This window comes from Watersipora subatra, chromosome 3, assembly GCF_963576615.1.
Source record: "Watersipora subatra chromosome 3, tzWatSuba1.1, whole genome shotgun sequence".
In the NCBI taxonomy this organism is placed as follows: domain Eukaryota; kingdom Metazoa; phylum Bryozoa; class Gymnolaemata; order Cheilostomatida; family Watersiporidae; genus Watersipora; species Watersipora subatra.
The window spans coordinates 70,375,172-70,395,821 of record NC_088710.1 but is presented as its reverse complement, the minus strand read 5'-3'; the positions used below and the strand labels follow the sequence as shown (position 1 = coordinate 70,395,821).

General features: G+C 37.0%; 1 protein-coding gene across 1 annotated transcript in view; it reads left to right on the top strand.

Moving 5' to 3' along the window:
- Positions 1-2,689: 2,689 nt before the first annotated feature.
- The window catches only part of LOC137389548 (adenylate cyclase type 2-like), a 42,066-nt gene continuing 24,105 nt past the window's right edge, over positions 2,690-20,650 (top strand). Inside the window, exons 1-6 of the mRNA XM_068075582.1 lie at positions 2,690-3,024; positions 3,378-3,542; positions 5,503-5,841; positions 9,324-9,473; positions 15,581-15,738; positions 16,599-16,710. Coding sequence (XP_067931683.1) covers positions 2,938-3,024; positions 3,378-3,542; positions 5,503-5,841; positions 9,324-9,473; positions 15,581-15,738; positions 16,599-16,710 — 1,011 coding nt within the window. The 5' untranslated portion in view covers positions 2,690-2,937. The remainder of the gene's footprint in view (positions 3,025-3,377; positions 3,543-5,502; positions 5,842-9,323; positions 9,474-15,580; positions 15,739-16,598; positions 16,711-20,650) is intronic.

The window sequence follows — 20,650 nt, the reverse complement described above, 5'->3', positions numbered from 1 at the left end:
TGGCACCCTTATTCGGTTGGAGCGACATTAACCCTTTTGGATGCAATAAATCTGCTAGCTTACCTCTAACTTGTCAAAGATCTTTACATAAATATACATTGGGAAGCTGAAAAATATCTCAACCAGTTCATATCTATTGCTTGCAATTAACCTGCGATGATATTATAGCCTGTGTCCTGCTTTGCAATTTATTAGAGCTTTCAATTTTTTTATTTCATTTTAAATTTTAAAGCGTTTTCATTTTATAGCTACATTTAACGATGTTGTATAAAAGCTCATTACACTCATTGATATGTTTGCTACAGTTTGCAGCCAAAACTAGCTTTTTATGTGCAATAAAATAGGAGTTATCAGCGTTGATCCATTGCAAGCCGAGGTAAGATAATTGTAAGGATGCTATCAAATAATATGCTATAAATCTGCAAATTTCTAAGTTCTGTAATAATCTATCGAATGCTACAAATGTATATTCAAGAACAAGTGCCATAAATGAACCATACTTATAATACACGCATAAACGAACATTAATATTTTAAAAACAAAAGTATTTGCATTGTTTCCTCGGCCAGTTGCATTCTGATTATTGCTTTCGATAGAACGAACATCTTCTGGCTGTTCAATACATACTTTCCACAATGCTTTCTGAACTCAACTCTTCTTTTGCACTGCTGAACTAGTCAATATTAACATCCAAGCACTTTTTTGAGCAGAGCAAAACTTTTACGCGTTGCATTTCGCACAAATTATAAACTTTTAACCCAGATGGGCGCTAAGCACAACTTTTAACCTAAAGCTAGTCATTCATATACCATCGTAAATGTAAACCGTTTTTTACATACGTGCGTCAAAGTATCAAAACCGGGTTAAACAAGGAACTATTGTTAACCTGATACAGTTATTAATTATTTTTATGGTGTTTCTTTGAAAGTTTTAATGAAATGAACGAAAAACTTTGGAAATCGAAAACAAACTTTGATACAAACAGAAACAACGAAAGAATTTATTGTTATTGATGTAACCGAATCATTGCTAGTAGGATTTTGTGGATACTTTTCTACTAATCTCTTTCTATTATGGGTTCTTACAGATCAAAGAATGGCAAAGTGGCAGTCAAGTGGGGATGGCATTCGATTAAAGTGTTGCGCTTTATTTTTCAACCCTCTCTCTATAGTGGCAGTTAAATGGAGGTGGCGTTCAATTAGAGGTCTTACCGTAATTCAAATTGTAACACCTTAAATTGTATGTTAGACTTTTAAAATATGTTTAGCTTTAAAAAAAATATTAAATTTAACAATTCAACAAATATCAACTCACACCTTTGCAGCTTTGACCTAATGTTCATATGTAAAGGTCTAGATGACCAGTGTGTGAAGTTTTTGTTATGATATAATACCTAACAGAAGTTTTCAGAGTCCTAGCAGCATATTCTACCACATGCACTGTGGTACAGGTAATGGCTGTTTTGAAATTTACAGCTTGTTTACAATTTAGCTGTTGCTGCCAATGTCGCTGCTGCTTGTTGAATTGTTTTATTCGATGTGCAGAAAGTATATAAGTGTAGGAAGTATATAAAAGTGTACTGAAATATGCAGGTCTATCACTGCATCATTATGCTCTGTGGTCACAAATACAACAAAAGGCATTAAGACTCCTATTACGCTTAAGCATTTGCTAGATCATTTCAAAGTTGTCCTCTCTTGCTCTAGTGTAAATATTTTGTTTTTTTTTGTCATGTACCTCTCAAAATAGCGATACAAATATGTATTGCGATGGTCAGAGAGACAATAGAAAAAAATGACTATTTTTAAAGCTATTATTGCCCTTGCATTACGAGACATTGATGGATGAAGCACGCTATCCGCTATAAGGCCTATCACATACTTTCCTCCATTGTATACTCCACTTCAAAAGTTTACTGAAATGCTGTCAGTAGATCAAAGTCAGTTATTGCTTCTTGATTCCCCAATGTATGTATTTTATCATCTGAACCAGGTCTGTTGTCGAGATGTCAGATGTCACAAACCGATATCACCTAACTCAAAGTTTATATTGGAATGGTCTTATGAGGCTCGGTTAGCTCATCTACAAATATGATGTACGTGATAAACCACTACTCCGCAGTTAATGTTAGGATAGGGTTGACGAGACCAAGCTCTACACTCTAAACAATCCTGTCTAAATCTGAAGTTTAACAGACAACTTCTATATGCAAACGGCGCAAATTAATCCCTGTTTAATTTAAGGTCATTTGCAAGAAAGATTACTGTTTAGTGGCGTCAATTACATAAAAAATAGTTAGGTGGAGGTGATTGATGAAGTCATGGTTGACTGCTTGACGTATCTCATTAGTAAGAGTCGATCGGAAGAAGAGAGCTCAGCAATTTCTGTAATCCAGATTAAACAGGGAACACGCCACTAAGATTTTCTATTCCTCCACTCGCTCTCTCCGTAATGACCAACTGCCCTATAGGCATGAATGAGCAAGATATTACTCTACAGTAATCAGTAGACAACTGACAAGACTGGAGCGTTAGGCAGATGACTAGAATCAAAGCAGCCGCGTGGATGTTTTCTAACGACAATGTGATTTAGAGCTGCTGCCGAACTCGACTTGGATTTAACAGAAGTAAGGAGGTTAGAGCTGCTGCCAAACTCGACTCGGATTTAACAGAAGTAAGGAGGTGTGCATAAGGAGCTATTGTTAGAGTAATTACCCATTTGGTTTTCTGAGGCAATCCAACAGCAGAAGAAGATCTGCTAGGGTTTATGGCTATATATCTCTAAGCGGAGTATAAAAGATGCTAATTGCAAGAGATTAATGCTAAAGATGGGCAGAGATATGCATCAACTGTTATCTTCATCGCTATTACTGCAAGAAAACTGTTAGTCTCACCAGAGTTGCTGCCCGGAATTATAAGCTAGCGCTGACATACGGATATGTCTTCGACAAACCACCTGCCATATTACTCGGAGTCTGAAGTTACAGAATATGATGACAATGGGAATAACCGAAGATCAAATAAGGTATGCGTAGATTATAATTATGCAGGAGAGAGTTTTTTGATGGATAATTATTCTAATGAGAGAGTTATTAGATTTGAATTTAATCAGTAAACAGTGAACTAGTTCAATACAATTACTAACCATCTGCAAAGTTACCAAATGTACCAGTGGTTCTCCTTGATAAAGTGTCTTGTAATAACATTTCTATTCAAAATAATAATTTGAGAATTTCATCCGTTTCTGTAGATTTTAAGCATGAAAAGCTGTAGCCTTGGGCATCTAGTGTCTTGTTTAATAAGTCATATGCAAGCTTTACTCAGATTTGTGATGAATATTTGATAATGTTAACTCATGCGCGTTCTCTTTCGCTATAGAAAGCGAGAGAAGAGATCATGATGAAGATAGAGATGCTTTCAGAAGACTATCTCAATGTAAGAAAGCGAATCATTCTTCTCGTCTCGGCAGCTCTCACTCTCCTAGCTTCAGCTATTGTTCTCGGAACTATTCTCTACTTTAGGATCCGTAATGACAGATTCAAGGTTTGCTATAATACCTGTTTGTTGAAATGCTGACATGGTAACTTCAGCTGCCACCATGTAACCAACCAGCTAATCAGATTATCTTACTTTAATAACATTAGTTAGTTTTTTTCTATTTTTCCTTCTCTGCCATAACAACTGACAGCTGATGCAGTTTAGTCGATAGCCATACTGCTCTACGGGATAGAACTCCATGGATAGCTCTATGGAATAGAAAGGTAAAACAGAATAATCTGTGCTGTGACAACCTTCTCTTGGTTTCTTATAAACTTGCCCTTAGGAAATGGTTGGATATTTACTATGGTGTATGAAATTTAATAGTAGATAGTATGGAATGTGCTTATAAAAATAAAATTCAATTGTAGATAGTATGAAATGTGCTTATAAAAATAAAATTTAATTGTATAGTATGGAATGTGCTTATAAAAATAAAATAAAATTTATTCGTAAAAAGCAGCAAACATATGTACATTAAATGCTTCAGGCTAGTATCAACATACCTACACAACATCCATGGCATCAAGCTATGATACACTATTTTTATTTCAATGTATTTGTTCCTGAAAATATAAATGCCTGCATGCCCTTTCAAAATACAAGTCACCTGGTATGTTTAAAATCTTAATATAGTTTAAAGAAACACTGGCTTGTTCATTGTTTCTAGAAAGCTCTTCATCTGATGGTCATATTGACACGCGATGTAACAATATAGTCTACACCTGCGTTCCTATCAAAGCTAATATATCAATTGTAAGCAATGCTTTAGCTAGTTACTCTGTATTCAGGTATTTCAAGAGGCAATGAAAGTTTAATTCTCCTGCACATGCTGTCAGCTTTCTGCCGACTTGTGAAGTATTTGCATGTGTTTGGGTATATCTAGGGCCACCATCCCTTACCCTTCCTCTTCACTCTTTCCAATCTTTTCTGTATTTCCTCTACCCTTTCTCTTTACCTACTGCAGTTGTGTAACTCGAGATAGTCTATGCGCGGACAAAGCGGCTAGCATGTTAGACGAGAATGTTGCATAACAGATGTAGGCAGATTGGAATATGTGCCTCTACTTATAGGAATCATAGAGTCTGAGAAAGAGGATGTTTCGTAGCATTTTATTAATTATGTGCAAACGAGAAGCAGTGAGAAAAGAATGAACAGACAGTGGTTGGTACATAACTCCATCATTAGCTTCCACCTAGAACAGTCTTTCCATTGCAACAAGCCATAATAAAAGTAACGGCTAGCTATTTATTGTAATATAACTAATCAACGGGAGGGGCTGTGACTATCCATTCGGTGCTGTAAATAGAACAGAGAGGTACACTGGCAAATGTACTGCCTTTTGCGTGTAGAACTTGTTTAAAATTGAGCCCTCCCTTACACTTATTATCAAAAACTGGTAGGATAAGTTAGTAGGATACAATTTTTTACAAATTTTTAAAAGTAGCAGCTATTTCATTTTTAGATTTAAATTAAACATGAATTTGTGTGTTCTAGTCACCGGTTTATATGATAGTACAAACTGCTAGAGCTGACCAGACAAGAGTCTATGGCAAAAAATCAAAATTATTGTTGGTTTTTTAGCAATGTCGAGGATTAGAAATATTAGATTCATTGTTAAAAACTGAATGACTATAAGCGCTGTTAACTCTCAACTTGGTGTGATAGAGATGCAGCGGAGCTGTCAATGATACTGTAGTAACAGGTACAATATATCCAAACTCTTTAGCCATGTAGAGCTAACAGAATCTTCTCAAGAACAAATTCTCCAGCGAAACACGGAAATGGTATTTACAAAAATGTTATTTAGATTGTATGACAATGAAAACTGATATAAAAATGTGATGCAAATGTTAGCTTAGCGGTATGCTATATTATTACAAATTTATTCCATGGGAAAATTATCACAAATTTAAACAAATTTGGTTGTTCACAGCCGGTTCAACACTGGCCACTGTGCTTTTAGGGAGTGTCAATCGCCCAAAGTTTCTTTGGAATCCTACTATGTCTGGTAAGCCTGGCAACAGTCGTAGTCACCTCCATCACCTACACCTTCAAAAAAACGATCAAAGTACTCTCTATGGCGCTATGGGTCTGCTTCTGGCTGCTTATCCTCATAGGCAGCTTCAGAACTCCATTCGCAGTCACTACAGTATTATCCATAAGCGTTGTGATGCTTTATGTTATATTTCCTGTTCCGATTCTCTGGGCTGTGATTGGAGGTTGCATATCACTCGTAGCTCATGGCTGCCTACACATTCGGGATTTGGAGGATCATGGAAAGCATATTCCACACTACATCATAGTAAGTATTATCTCTTACCTCAGATGTCCTGTGGTCTCTTCTCAGAAATGGGCATTAATTGTGGGGTTCTTGTCCAGCGACTGATCTCAAATCAAATCTTGTCTCGCCTAACTGAAGTATAAGAGAGAAAAGTGAAGTGATAATTTGCTGTTTACACTAGGCAGTGTAATGTCAGCATTAGAGATAGATTGCATACACATAAATTGTAACCTGTGTTCTAATAGTTAAAAACTTAAAATAAGTAATTCACTCGGAGTCGCACGTACTCTTCTGGACTAATAAGGTGAAAAACTGCTCTATGGCAGCGCTTAACAAACCGATCATTGTCAGATCCAAAATTTGACCTGTGATAGGTCTGTGATAGGCCTGTGATTGGTCTGTGATAGGTCTGTGGTTGGTCTGTGATTGGTAGGTGATAGGTCTGTGATTGGTCTGTGATTAGTCTGTGATAGGTCTATGATTGGTCTGTAATAGGTGTGTGATTGGTTCGTGATAGTTTGTGAGGGCAAATTGAATACAGTTCAGCTGCTGCTACTCTCAAACCTAGAACAGGGAAAAAGAAATATTCCTTTAGAGATTTAGTCTTATTTCTGTTGGAGTAGTTTATTGTTTGAGTTCTGACTTTAATTTGTTATTATTCACCAACAAACATATATTTCAAATCATAGAATTTTGGAACGAAAGGCACTTTATAAGCAGAGATTTGTCTAGGAGTTCATAGCTGATCATGATTATCAGCTATTCTGTGTTGAGTGGATCGAGTGTTTACTATTATCATATTAATGTGTTTTTTAGTACATGTACATGTGTATCTGTGCATGATGATAAAACTGTTACAAAATATTGACTTGGTAGTACAGGTTTCATTGCAGGTCTCTTGTTAACTACGACATAAGATATGACTATGACTCTAAGATATACATAGAACTGTTTTAATAAAGTTCTTTAGAATAAAAGGAACTTTTTCACTTGGGTTTGTTAGTGTATAGGAATTTGTTTAGGCTGATCACCATACGCAGGTCAACCTAATTAAGGTTGAGGTATGGCTAGTTAAGGTTGATGCATGGCTGGATTAGGTTGTTATAGGGTTAGTTAAGGTTGCTGTAGGGTTAGTTAAGGTTGATGTATGGTTAGTTAAGGTTGATGTAGGGTTAGTTAAGATTGATATAGGGTTAGTTAAGGCTGATACATGCTTACTTAGGTTGATGCATAAAACCACAGTGAATAATACTGATCAATATTGATGAGAATACTTACCGTAAAACCTGTATTTGAATGCCGCCTTTATTTGAACGTTACCTCTATTTAAGCGCCACTATGGGAGAATGTTTGAGTGCCACCCTTTAATTGAACGCCAGTTCTATTTGAACACCACTTCTATTTGAACATTCGCGATCTTTACGAACCCATAATAGCAAGTGATCAGTAGAAAGGTGCACACAAACCGTACTAATAATGACTCGATTACAATAGCAGTTAATTCGTTTGTTGTTTCTATTCATATCAAAGTTTGTTTTGCAATTCTAAGTCTTTACAGTTTTTTGTTAAACTTTGAATGCAACACAATAGAAATAATTAGTAACTGTATCAGGCTAATAGTAGTTCCTTATTAAATGCGGTCTTGATACTTCAATGTATGTGAAAAATGTTTTTTGCATTTACGATGGAATCTATGCTACTACGCATTTTTAGGCTAAATTTTGAGGCTATTTTGATTACACACGGTTTCTCTTTAGTCGCACGAGAAGTGTATACATACATGTATACATTTACATGTATACGTTGGTCTTAATCTTTAAGAAGTTGGAATCATACTAATAAAAAATAAAGCATGAAAGGGAAGAAGCCTAAAATAGAATGCAGCTAGAATGTACATAAGGTAGCTAGAGTGTACATAAGATAGCTAGAGTGTACATAAGGTAGCTAAAGTGTACATAAGGCAGCTAAAGTGTACATAAGGTAGCTAGATTGTACAATGTACAATCTATGTACCTTCTTATGTACATTCTAGCTACCTTATGTACAGTGTACATTAGTACCTGGTACTAATGTACACTGTACATAAGGTAGCTAGAATGTACACAAGTTTGCTAAAGTGTACATAAGGTAGCTAGAGTGTACATAAGGTAGCTAGAGTGTACATAAGGTAGCTAGAGTGTACATAAGTTAGCTAGAGTGTACATAAGGTAGCTAGAGTGTACATAAGGTAGCTAGAATGTACATGAGTTCGCTAAAGTGTACATAAGCTAGCTAGAGTGTACATAATGTAGCTAGAGTGTACATAAGTTAGCTAGAATGTACATAAGGTAGCTAGAGTGTACATAAAGTAGCTAGAATGTACATAAGGTAGCTAGAGTGTACATAAGTTTGTTACCAGTGTTAACACGACCACCAGCTAACATTCTCAGGTTTAATCACAACTATATACTCTATCTGTATGAACTGCCACACACGATCCCTCACCCACTAATGCTCCCTAAATCAGGGTTTCATCCTTGCCTCTGATGACATGAATGGCCCCAAATATTGTCATAGTCGAGGCCATTATAATATAACTTATTCTTGACTCTTTCTGATGGGCCAGAGGCGTATTCGAATGCTGTATAGCTACGCATAGCTGTACACAATACCTAACTGTATCAGTGGCTGCGAACAAGAGATCTAGCAAAGAAATAGTGAATTCATTAAAACCTTTTTGTACACTTTTGCTCAACAAATGGAACCCGGAGGCAGCGTAACACTGTAACAATTTAGTCATGTATTAAGAACTGTATTGGCTGTTACGTAATTCTTTTGAGCATTCTCATTTGGGTGTTATTTTGCCACTTGTAATACCATATTATTGTGTTACTGTATTACCAGTTTTTTGTATTACGGTGTTATTGTACATATTGTTGCATCATTTTATACTAATAAAAACAAGATTTTTTGTATTACGGTATTATTGTACATATTGTTGCATAATTTTATACTTTATTGTTGTGTTACTGTACTATTGTATTGCTGCGTTAAGTATTAAGTATTCATTTGGTATAAAGTTATGTTCTTTATTAATAACCCTATGAAAGTTCTGTATCAAGTGTTTTAATAAAATATATTACATACACTTTGTTGTACCAAACGTACATTAGTGAAGTATGCAATGGTCAGGTAAGTTCACTCAGCTATCCAGTTTAAACAGCTATTTAGCAAACGCTAGTGAAGTTTCCGTTTTAGAAAACACTGATTTTCCCAATAATTGATTTTGTACTGTCACAGTGATCATGATGTGGTATAACACTGAAGGTAGACAGATATGCTTATGGGTGCTGCATTAAGCTGGCATGACAGATAGCAGCAACGCAGCAGGGGTGGCAGCAATAGAGTGATGCCCTCCATAAGTATTTTCCTCGCTATTATGTACTTACATCATATTTGCATCTGATGAGCATCTGGTGAACAGGCTCTGATCTTTATGGAAAGCTTTCTGTAATTGGTTGTAGATCACTACAGAGCAGTGCTGCCTGTTGGCTGCCAACATTTTTGGAGCCTATGTCAAGTTAACGACGGAACGATTCCACGCGCAAGCCTTCACTCAAACATTTGAAGACCTGGAAGCTCGTATTAACCTTCAGAAAGAGCGTGAGAGGCAGGTAAGGGACGGGGCGGTAGAAGCTTTTTAACAACAGGACTTAAGGTACTAACTAGTTTTCATAAACAGCAGTAGAAACGGAAGTCGGCCAGCGGCATTATTTAAAGATAAAATATGGCTAAATACAAGGTTCCTTTACAGAGCAGTTTTGTGCAAAACAATTTTGTTAGTCAACAGGCCGGATTCTCCTCCATCAGCCTCAAGTTTAGAATGGTTTTGGTTATCTGACCACGCGTTAGACCAAGTTTAGGGATGTAACGACGAACGCTGCCATCACTATGGTTACACGATGCCATCACTATGGTTATACGATGCCATCACTATGGTTACACGATGCGGTTAATCCGCAAGTCTGTGTCATCCACAAGATGGAAACAGCCAAAATCCGCAAGTCATGTGTGTTTTGTTACTAGCAAATTTTTATCGATAGTTTCATGCTTGTGAAAGATGAAAAGCATACTCCCAGCACTCGCGAATGATAGCAAAAAATGCCGCGCAAGCTATTCCGCTTTAAACATTTTCAACATTTCAGCCGTTCTTACTTTGATTTGAGCAGTCCCGAATGCATCGCTATCATATCTGGTATAGAGATCTTTTTTTTTTAAAAACACCAGCACTAGTCTGCAACATGCGAATATTCATTGATACACTTACCATACAGTTACTCATGGTGGGCACAATTCCAAATCTGCATCATCCGTGCGATGGAAACAGTGCATTTCTTATGTCTAACTCTCATATACAGTCCATACAGCCAAATTGTGACATACTATTAGTTTCATACATTTTCACTTTTAATCACCGTTTTAAATGCATATTTTAAGAAAACTCACTTGGCATCCACATTTAGTTATTAGGTCACACAGCTGCAATATAGAATAGAAAGTCCTTTGTCTTCCAAAGTGTATGTCTGAAAGTGGGTGTACAGTTCCTTCAACACGCCTGCTGTTTGATTGTAATATGATTGCCCATAAACCTTATCTCTAGTTGAGCTAAATATAGGTAAGGCAGTATAGTAGGTGATATATGGTTTCCTTTGATGTTAGAAACTGTATCTGCAGAGAGCAACTGGAATGAAATAAAACAAGATATGTCAAAAATGATTTCCTAAGATGTTACACTCGTAATGTTAGTAATTTACCATTGGCTATCCAGTTAGTTTCAGTGAGTTATTCGCATTTTTCATATCAGTTCAGAGAAAGCTGCATTTGTTTACTACGTTTTGCAGAACATTGCTCAGAAATAAAATAGTCTGATTGTTCTAGAGAGTTCTTTAACACTTCGAAGGTTGGGCCTGAGATAATTTGGGGAATTGTCTTCCCATCTGATCCGACCCTGAGTAAACTCGGCTGAGTAGTTTCACTTTGTTTTTCTGTACTTTCGATTTATGTCGGATTACGAAGTTTTGGTCGCACTGTGTGTGATATGTTCTTCAGTCAATACCAAAGTTTCAAGGCAATTGGACTATCAGTTATTGAGATAGACTAAGGGCACTTGTAACTGACCAAGACTACTAGTTATTAAGATAGACTGAGGGCACTTGTAACTGACCGAGACTATTAGTTATTAAAATAGACTGAGGGCACTTGTAACTGACCGAGACTATTAGTTATTAAGATAGACTGAGGGCACTTGTAACTGACCGAGACTATTAGTTATTAAGATAGACTAAGGGCACTTGTAACTGACCAAGACTATTAGTTATTAAGATAGACTGAGGGCACTTGTAACCGACCGAGACTATTAGTTGTTAAGATAGACTAAGGGCACTTGTAACTGACCGAGACTATTAGTTGTTAAGATAGACTGAGGGCACTTGTAACTGACCGAGACTATTAGTTATTAAGATAGACTGAGGGCACTTGTAACTGACCGAGACTACTAGTTATTAAGATAGACTGAGGGCACTTGTAACTGACCGAGAAATAAAAAATGGCTGCTGACAGAACATTAGTTTCTAATGACACACTGATTGACATTTTTGATTACGAAGGATCCAAACTAGACACAAGGATCCAAACTAACAAATACACACACTTTATCAGACTCAGTGTACATAACAAATACACACACTCTATCAGACTCAGTGTACATAACAAATACACACACTCTATCAGACTCAGTGTACATAACAAATACACACACTCTATCAGACTCAGTGTACATAACAAATACACACACTTTATCAGACTCAGTGTACATAACAAATACACACACTCTATCAGACTCAGTGTACATAACAAATACACACACTCTATCAGACTCAGTGTACATAACAAATACACACACTCTATCAGACTCAGTGTACATAACAAATACACACACTTTATCAGACTCAGTGTATATAACAAATACACACACTCTATCAGACTCAGTGTACATAAAAAATACACACACTCTATCAGACTCAGTGTACATAACAAATACACACACTTTATCAGACTCAGTGTACATAACAAATACACACACTTTATCAGACTCAGTGTACATAACAAATACACACACTCTATCAGACTCAGTGTACATAACAAATACACACACTCTATCAGACTCAGTGTACATAACAAATACACACACTCTATCAGACTCAGTGTACATCACAAATATATACACTCTATCAGACTCAGTGTACATAACAAATACACACACTCTATCAGACTCAGTGTACATAACAAATACACACACTCTATCAGACTCAGTGTACATAACAAATACACACACTCTATCAGACTCAGTGTACATAACAAATACACACACTTTATCAGACTCAGTGTACATAACAAATACACACACTTTATCAGACTCAGTGTACATAACAAATACACACACTCTATCAGACTCAGTGTACATAACAAATACACACACTCTATCAGACTCAGTGTACATAACAAATACACACACTCTATCAGACTCAGTGTACATAACAAATATATACACTCTATCAGACTCAGTGTACATAACAAATACACACACTCTATCAGACTCAGTGTACATAACAAATACACACACTCTATCAGACTCAGTGTACATAACAAATACACACACTCTATCAGACTCAGTGTACATAACAAATACACACACTCTATCAGACTCAGTGTACATAACAAATATACACACTCTACCAGACTCAGTGTACATAACAAATACACACACTCTATCAAACTCAGTGTACATAACAAATACACACACTCTATCAGACTCAGTGTACATAACAAATACACACACTCTACCAGACTCAGTGTACATAAAAAATACACACACTCTATCAGACTCAGTGTACATAACAAATACACACACTCTATCAGACTCAGTGTACATAACAAATACACACTCTATCAGACTCAGTGTACATAACAAATACACACACTCTATCAGACTCAGTGTACATAACAAATACACACACTCTATCAGACTCAGTGTACATAACAAATACACACACTCTATCAGACTCAGTGTACATAACAAATACACACACTCTATCAGACTGCATCTGTACTGCATCTCTATCTGTACTGCAGTCATTATGTTTCTTCAATTATCACTTCTTTGAAAGAGTGTACAAAAACTATTTACTGTTTGATTTCTGTTTTTTCATTGAATCCTACAAGCTTGGAACTCCAATATGATATACAGTTCAAAAAGAATTGCGCTACTCTAAGTGCTTTCACAGTCAAGTGAAAGTTCGTAATATGTTCCAGGATCTGAGATTATGCTTGTTCCACAAGATTAGGTCTAAAATGTTAAGAGACTGTTCTGCTCTGTTTTTGCCTCTTTTCTGCTTGGTCACTTTGGTTACCATGCGTTTAAACCGATGACCAGCTAGAAAACAACAAATACATGAAGGCTTATAGTATCTTGTGACATATTGGCTGAGTGTTGTGGGAGCTCAGTTGCTCACTTGTTTTGTCTCGTGGTGAAAGTTGCTAATATATTAGTCAAGGTTCATTAATCTTACCTTCATCTAGGCAGTACTATTTAATATCCTGCTTGCTGTTCTGCGTAGAACCATTCCATAATTCTTGGCTACCTTTACGGACTAAAGATAAGCTAACTTTGTTGTTCTGTTATTTGCAGATGCAGTCTTGTAACATTTCTTGTCAACTTTTCTGCTCATAAGTATCACATCAATTTATGCAGCTAAACCCAAACCATATCGAAGGATATTAAGTGTTAAGACAACCGCTTATAAAGCTTAGATTATAGATATGTCTGTCTTAACAGTACCATTCAATACATACGATATCAATATTAGTGTAACTGTGACCTCATGCCCACAGTGTCAGCCATAGGGCTGGGTATCAGCCACTATGATATACATATATTTAGTGTTCACTATCAACGATACCATATCTAATACACGATGTCAACAAGTGACTAGACTTGTAGGTGTTATTCCAAGTTGACAAAAGATTATTGTCACAAACTCTGGTACAAGTGTTAACTGACATATACCTAACAGCTCCTCTTTCACAATACAGGGTAATACAAAGTTCTCAACACGAGTTATCAACCATTGTATGCCTGACACTCACTGCCTGCCATGCTCTCTCTAATGCTCCGCATCAACTCTAGTATACATGTGCGTGACACTTTGTGGCAACTCTAGTATAGCTGCCGTCTATTTCAAATATAATGTACCTGACACTTGTTTTTAAATATAGTGTACCTGACACTTGTTTTTAAATATTGTATCCTTGACGCTTTGTGTCAAATCTAGTATACCTGACATTAAAGGTCAACCATGCTACACCTGACCTTAAAAGTCAAGCTGCGTTTACACCAGCCGATATGCAAACCGAGCTTTTGTAGTCGACCACTGAACGATTTTATGGGAGCTATCGACCAGATTTTTTTCGTTCACACCAGGACAAGTTTGGACAGAGAGTGGACGTTTTGCTAGTTTTTATTTGCAGGGTCAGATAACTTTAGCTGATATATTTTAGTGAATCATGCTTTGCATTTTGTTGACTGTTTCCTACAATTCCTACAAGGTTTCTCGTGGACTCTTTTAGCAAGTTTACTGATTGTTTTGCACTGCCCAGCTCATCACTAATAATGGATAACTATAATAGGAGGAACGATCATTTGCTGATATCCGCTTCAATTATTATAACCACTGCATGATAATTGAAGCATATGCTTCAATTATCATGCCGCTGTTATAATAATTTAACGCGATAATTATTATCGCGTTAATAAATCATTAATGTGATAATAGGCCTAGTTATCGTGGATCAACAATAATTCTGTTGATAGCACCCCTAAAGGGTTGCTATCAACACCAATAATGGATAAGAGGGGTGCTATCAACAGAATTATTACTCACAGTCGAAGCTATGACAAAAACGTGCGCAAATCTGAAAACAAATATGGTGTTCACTTTACGTAAATGACAACGTGTGACTCGCTGTGAGTCTGATTTCATTGGTTACTGAATTGAATTGGTAATTGAAAATCGGTCTATAATCATCCACCGTTCAAGCACAGCCCGATAAAAATTTTCTGAACAAAATCGGTCTCGGGCTCGTTTGTGCTTTTCACATGATGTGATTGTCGGTCAGTGAGAAAATCGAGCTAAGAATCAGCAAGACATCGGGTAGTGTGAACACAACTCCAGCCACACCATACTAGATGCTTGTGTCAACCATACTGCGGGCCAACACTAGTGCCAACCAGACTATAATTGACACACAAAATCAGCCATACCATTATAGGCATCTGGTATTGAAGTAAAATAATGGATTAGCCTTGTAAAGGTTCCATCGAAGATGAAAGATTGCTCCATCTGGCAGAGGGCATAATCCTTTGCTGGATTAACAATTTTGGCAAGTTGCCAGTACAAACATGGTAGCCTGCGCGGTTCCATGCTCCTTCAATGCCAGTCCCTAGTCAAAACTTATTGTCACTCAGCTCTTGGGTTTAGCCATTTATACGCATCTAAAGGTTCCCGCTCAATTGAGGTGGTTCATTTAGGATGCTGGTTGAGAAGTCCAGGCAGAGATCGTTTACAATGTGTAGATAGTAAAGTCGCTTATTAAAAAAATATCTAAAACATCCTTACAGTGAGACACGCGCTATGTTCACTCATTCAGTTAGTAATCTTTCTAGGAACAACTGCTCTTGAGTATTATACCCGCTGACTTAGCGCATCGGATGAGACAATCGATGATAGAGAGACTGAATGAAGAGACTGGAGGGCAGAGTAATAGCACAGCTGCCAAACGTCTCTGGCATGATTTCTATGTCCGTGAACACAAGCAAGTCAGGTTTGTCCCGCATCTTATCTTGTAGTTACTTTATGTTGGGTTCCATGCCGGCGGCCATACCTATGAAGCCGTCTGCGTTTACTATTCCGCTAGTATTTGTAGTATCTAGGAATGTCGTGTAGGAATGTCGTGAGTGGTTGATTTACCAGGCAACTATTTTAACACGCTCTGTGGTTAAAAGTTATATATAGAAAATGCAACGAATGATATAAAATTGAAATTCTTCGGTAATAATTATAATTTCTAATAAAGATTTATCTCTAGCCAACTGCCTCCAGGTGCAAAATATTGACGTCAATCAACCAAATGCAGCCACACATTTTACTCTTTGTCTCTAATATGCTGTTTATAGGTGGGTGGAGTAACAGGTCTTGGGCCGGGTAGTCTGAGAGAGTGAGTTTATTTCTACCCATCTCCCTGTATATCCGCTATTTATCACATTTTAGTAAAAATGAGACATTTAAAATGAGCTTGAAGGAAAGGGCTCTCACGTCTCATCCCAATACAATCTAGTTTATTAAAACACGATTATTACAAATTATTCAGCACTTACGCGTAACATGGACCTAGAGAGTGTAGGCAACTCACTAGTGTTGGCTCACCAAGGTGAGCCTCAGCTACATCAGAACCAGGCGTGATGCTCTTAGCTGACATATAAGCTTATCGGGCTAGCTTCCTAAAAACTAGAGAACTACGGATGGACGCAGTGAGATTATTGTCAGATTATCCGCTAGCACCTTGATTGCATAATTATTGTTTGTCATTGCTAACTCTATTAATCTACGTTTGTCAACTCAAGCGTATTTAGTGGTAAACTTTTCTATCAGTTCAACTCTATGTTTTGCCGCGGCTACTTGTAGTATCCTCTTTGCTGACCTCGTAAACTTTACTGATCTTACTACCAAATGCAGCGCCAAGGACCTGGTGACAATGCTCAACGAGATATATGGCAAGTTCGATGGCATCGCTAGTGTAAGTAGCCTCTTGCATATATATTACTCTATTTTTCTTTAAGGTAAACTTACGCAAAATTTTAGCAGATTTTCTCAGAAAGTGGCTGTATTTTTCTGTTATTAACGATTGTGTTTGAGGTGGTCTGATTGCCAGGATGTATCAACATTAAAATCGACAAAACTTGATCGCGGTTAAACTGCTCGGAAGAAAAATATTTGTCGAGATGACATCACTAGTTGCGTGGCTGCCTGTCTCTCTCGTTATTCATATTAGCTATTGCGTTCAAGTTGCAGCTTCACGCTTTGCTATCTTGTCGGTCTCTTTGTCTAAGTGCAACTGTAGGTGTCATAATCGCACTTTCGCTTAAATCTGAGCGTTTTAACCGCTCGCTGTCAAGTTTTGTTAATTTTAATCTTTAAACATCCTGGCAGTCAGATCAACTCAGACATCAAAAACAATTGCGAATGATAGAAAATACCCGATACTTACTGATATAGTCTACTAAAACTCTGGGCAAGTTCATCTTTAAGTGTAGAGACTAGTTGTCTACCGGATCTGTCTGAAACTGTAGATGTACGGCTACAATCAAACATCTTAAGATCTAAAGGAGGTGGTCAACGACTGGTTTTTTCTTCATAGAGAATCTATAAAATAAAGTAACTTTTCTCTCAGCAGAAATATGTTTATATCTGCTGGGAGGAGAGCTCTTATGATCAGGCTAAGTTGTATTATGTGGATTATGTTGAAGCACTGGTTTTTTTCCATTGCAGTCTGTTAAGAGCGGATTTAATATAAAAATATGCCATGGTGAACAGAAAGTTTGGATTAATGGAAGTACATTTGAGTATTTCCATTGCTTTTATAAGTGCATAATAAAATGCCAAACATTTTTACTTTACCCTAGGACACTTATGTATTCGCCTCATCTAACTTTCGCGTTTTCACGGAGTCATCCTCTTGCGAAAATTTCATGTGCGAAACTAAACTATCATAACGAACGAGCGAAAACGCGAAATTAAATAGCTTTGTTCATTGATAGTCCAAGAAACAAATGGCAGCAAGCGATCAAATTGCATTATCGACCTCGCCCACACCATTCTACCTGCGGTTCACAATTACAAATTAATCCCAAATTTATTAAGAAAATTTTTCTTATCAGTGAACCAGGCCCGTATTCCCTGGGGCAGCTGGCCGGCTGAGCCGTTCCAACTTTTTAGGAACTTTCCGCGGCTAAGTACAGTCAAACTCTGATAACTCGCCCTCGGATAAAATGTAACATTTCATCTCAAACACAAGGTTAACTCGAACAGATTTGTTTGGTCCGTTCCCACGCAATGATAAATTGCTTCAGATAACTCGACCTCAACATCATTTATTTGAAAAGTTATTTGCCCAACGGCTATGGAGACGGTTTTTATCGCTGTAGAATATCACTTTATTCGAAGCCATAGAGACAAACATCAACTTTCAGTAGTTCTTAGGCGTCATTCGTATCATCATCAGTGGCAAAATATTCTTGTTAACGACCTTTATAAAGGTTTGCAAGATATCAAGTTTTACTAAACAACATAAAATAAAATCGGCAAAATTGATCTTTGTTAAAACGCTCAAAAAAAAAAGATGTCTTTTTTCTGAGCATTTTAACTGCGGTCAAATTTTGCCTATTTTAATTTAAAAACGTCCCGTCAGTCACATCACCTAAAACAAAACAAATCTCAAAAAATAGAAAAATGTTGATACTTTCCGATAAAAATTTTTAAAACTTCACACGAGAAGCCCGGCTGAGGCCCTACATAAGAAAAACCTGTTGGGGGCTTACATCGCCCCCCTCAACACCCCCAGGTGTTCATAACTAGTTGCCTAACATTAGCCGCCCCAACTTGCAACCAGTGAATACAGGCCTGCGGTGAACTGAACCTGAGGAATCTAATTATGTTTGTTCCACTGCATTTATTTTCACATCACTATATTTTCGCACTCATCAGAGCTGCGAAATTAAGATGCAGTGAAATTTTACTCTGTATGCTACTCACGAAACTAAATACTAGCGAAATATAAGTGTCCTAGGGTAGTACATATACCCTTGTTTGATCACTTCAACATATGAATTTTCCAACTTTCAATATAGAATTTGATCAAATATTTGACTGTACTCCCCAGGTTACTTCCATCATATGAAGTTTGACAATTTTCAAAATATTGAAGTTTTGTGAATGAAAGTGAGGCAGCTGATGCAATATAAAACCAAAAATTACATAAACAATATATGACCTAATTTAAACATCAATTAGTCTAATTTCGAGTAAATTAAATTGTGTGTCTTCATCACTGCCTTTATCTCATAACCCACTCAATGCTGTCACTGCCTTTATCTCATAACCCACTCATTGCTGAGTCTACCTTTATCTCATAACCCACTCATTGCTGAGCCTACCTTCCCATACAGTTGTTTTTAAGGTAAAGAAACAAAAGCAACCTTTTTTTATTTACTATTGGTTTATAGATTTGGTGATTTGACATTTCTATTTTAATTTCTGCTACTTTTGTTTATTTTAATGCTATGTGTAACTACTCACAGTAGTCATTAAATAATTGAAACAGATTAAACAAATTATAGTAGATTACAGTAGGATGATCTGCTCCAACATACAATACAGAAAACAGAGTAAACTAGCTTCTTATGAAAAGGTTTGACTTCATGTTACTCAAAATTGCAATTGCAAAACTTTAAGTTTTAAATAAATTTAACGAGCAAAACTAGTATGCTGTCATTATTTTATATTTCTGCTGAATGTGATAGAAAATGTGTATCTTTATGTCTGTGAAGAAATTAATTGGTTTACCAGACATTCATATAGGAAACATGTTTTATATGATTATATTGCTGAGAACAGACTGGGGCATTGCGCTCTCTGTCACCACACCTGTAACAGGTGTCACAGGTGTCGTGAGTCTCTTTAGGAGACATTCAGTGTTTGGGTGGAGACAAGTGTCTGTAAAGCACCTCTTTGCTTCTTAATGTTGCCATAGTAGCGACACGGAATTTTCTTGCCAGGTTTGATACAAAGACCGAGCTGTTTAAAACAGTGTCTCCAGCTCTTATGTTAGATTTTCTTTGTAACCTTGAAGTATTGACCTTTGGACAATCCATGGCTGCTTTCTGATGATTGGCTTTTTTTTCGTAGTTGCTGGTTGCCATTATGTAGCATCTTCACTTCTCACCATCATTTGTGCAGGATGGACACTAGTTCTGTACTATTATATCCCGCAGTTCATTTGTCAGCCCTGGCAATAGTATCAATAGACCTGTGAAATCTCTTTCCATGCCTTGTACTTTGACCCACTCCGTTTTTAAATCCAAGCATTGTCTGTGATTTTGAATAATAGGTTTGAAGTAGCCCATCAATTTCTGCAACATTTTTTACATCAGATACCGCTTCTTTGTCATTGCCAGTTCAACTAGCAACATTTCCATCTTTAGTTAAATATCTGTCACTCTCACCACCTACTCTGTCACTCTTACCACATACTCTGTCACTCTTACCACCTACTCTGTCACTCTCACCACTTACTCTGTCACTCTTACCACCTACTCTGTCACTCTCACCACCTACTCTGTCACTCTCACCACCTACTCTGTCACTCTCACTACCTACGAAATGGGACCATTTTTTAGAATTTGTCTAGAAAATATCCTGCGATCCTTCACGTAAAATCCATAGTTTGCTGGGCATGTAATAGGTCATTTAGAACCTTTTGGTACTTGGCCTCCAAGAATGCTCCCTCGACATACAAAACAGAAGGTGTGTAATGCATGCGGCGTGTAGTGAGAGGAGTTGATGCTGATGCTCAAGCTGTAGTCATACATTTAAGTGTATGTGTGTGGTGTATGAGTGTGTAGAGGTGTGTGTAGTGTATGAGTGTGTATAGGTGTGTAGTGTATGAGTGTGTAGAGGTG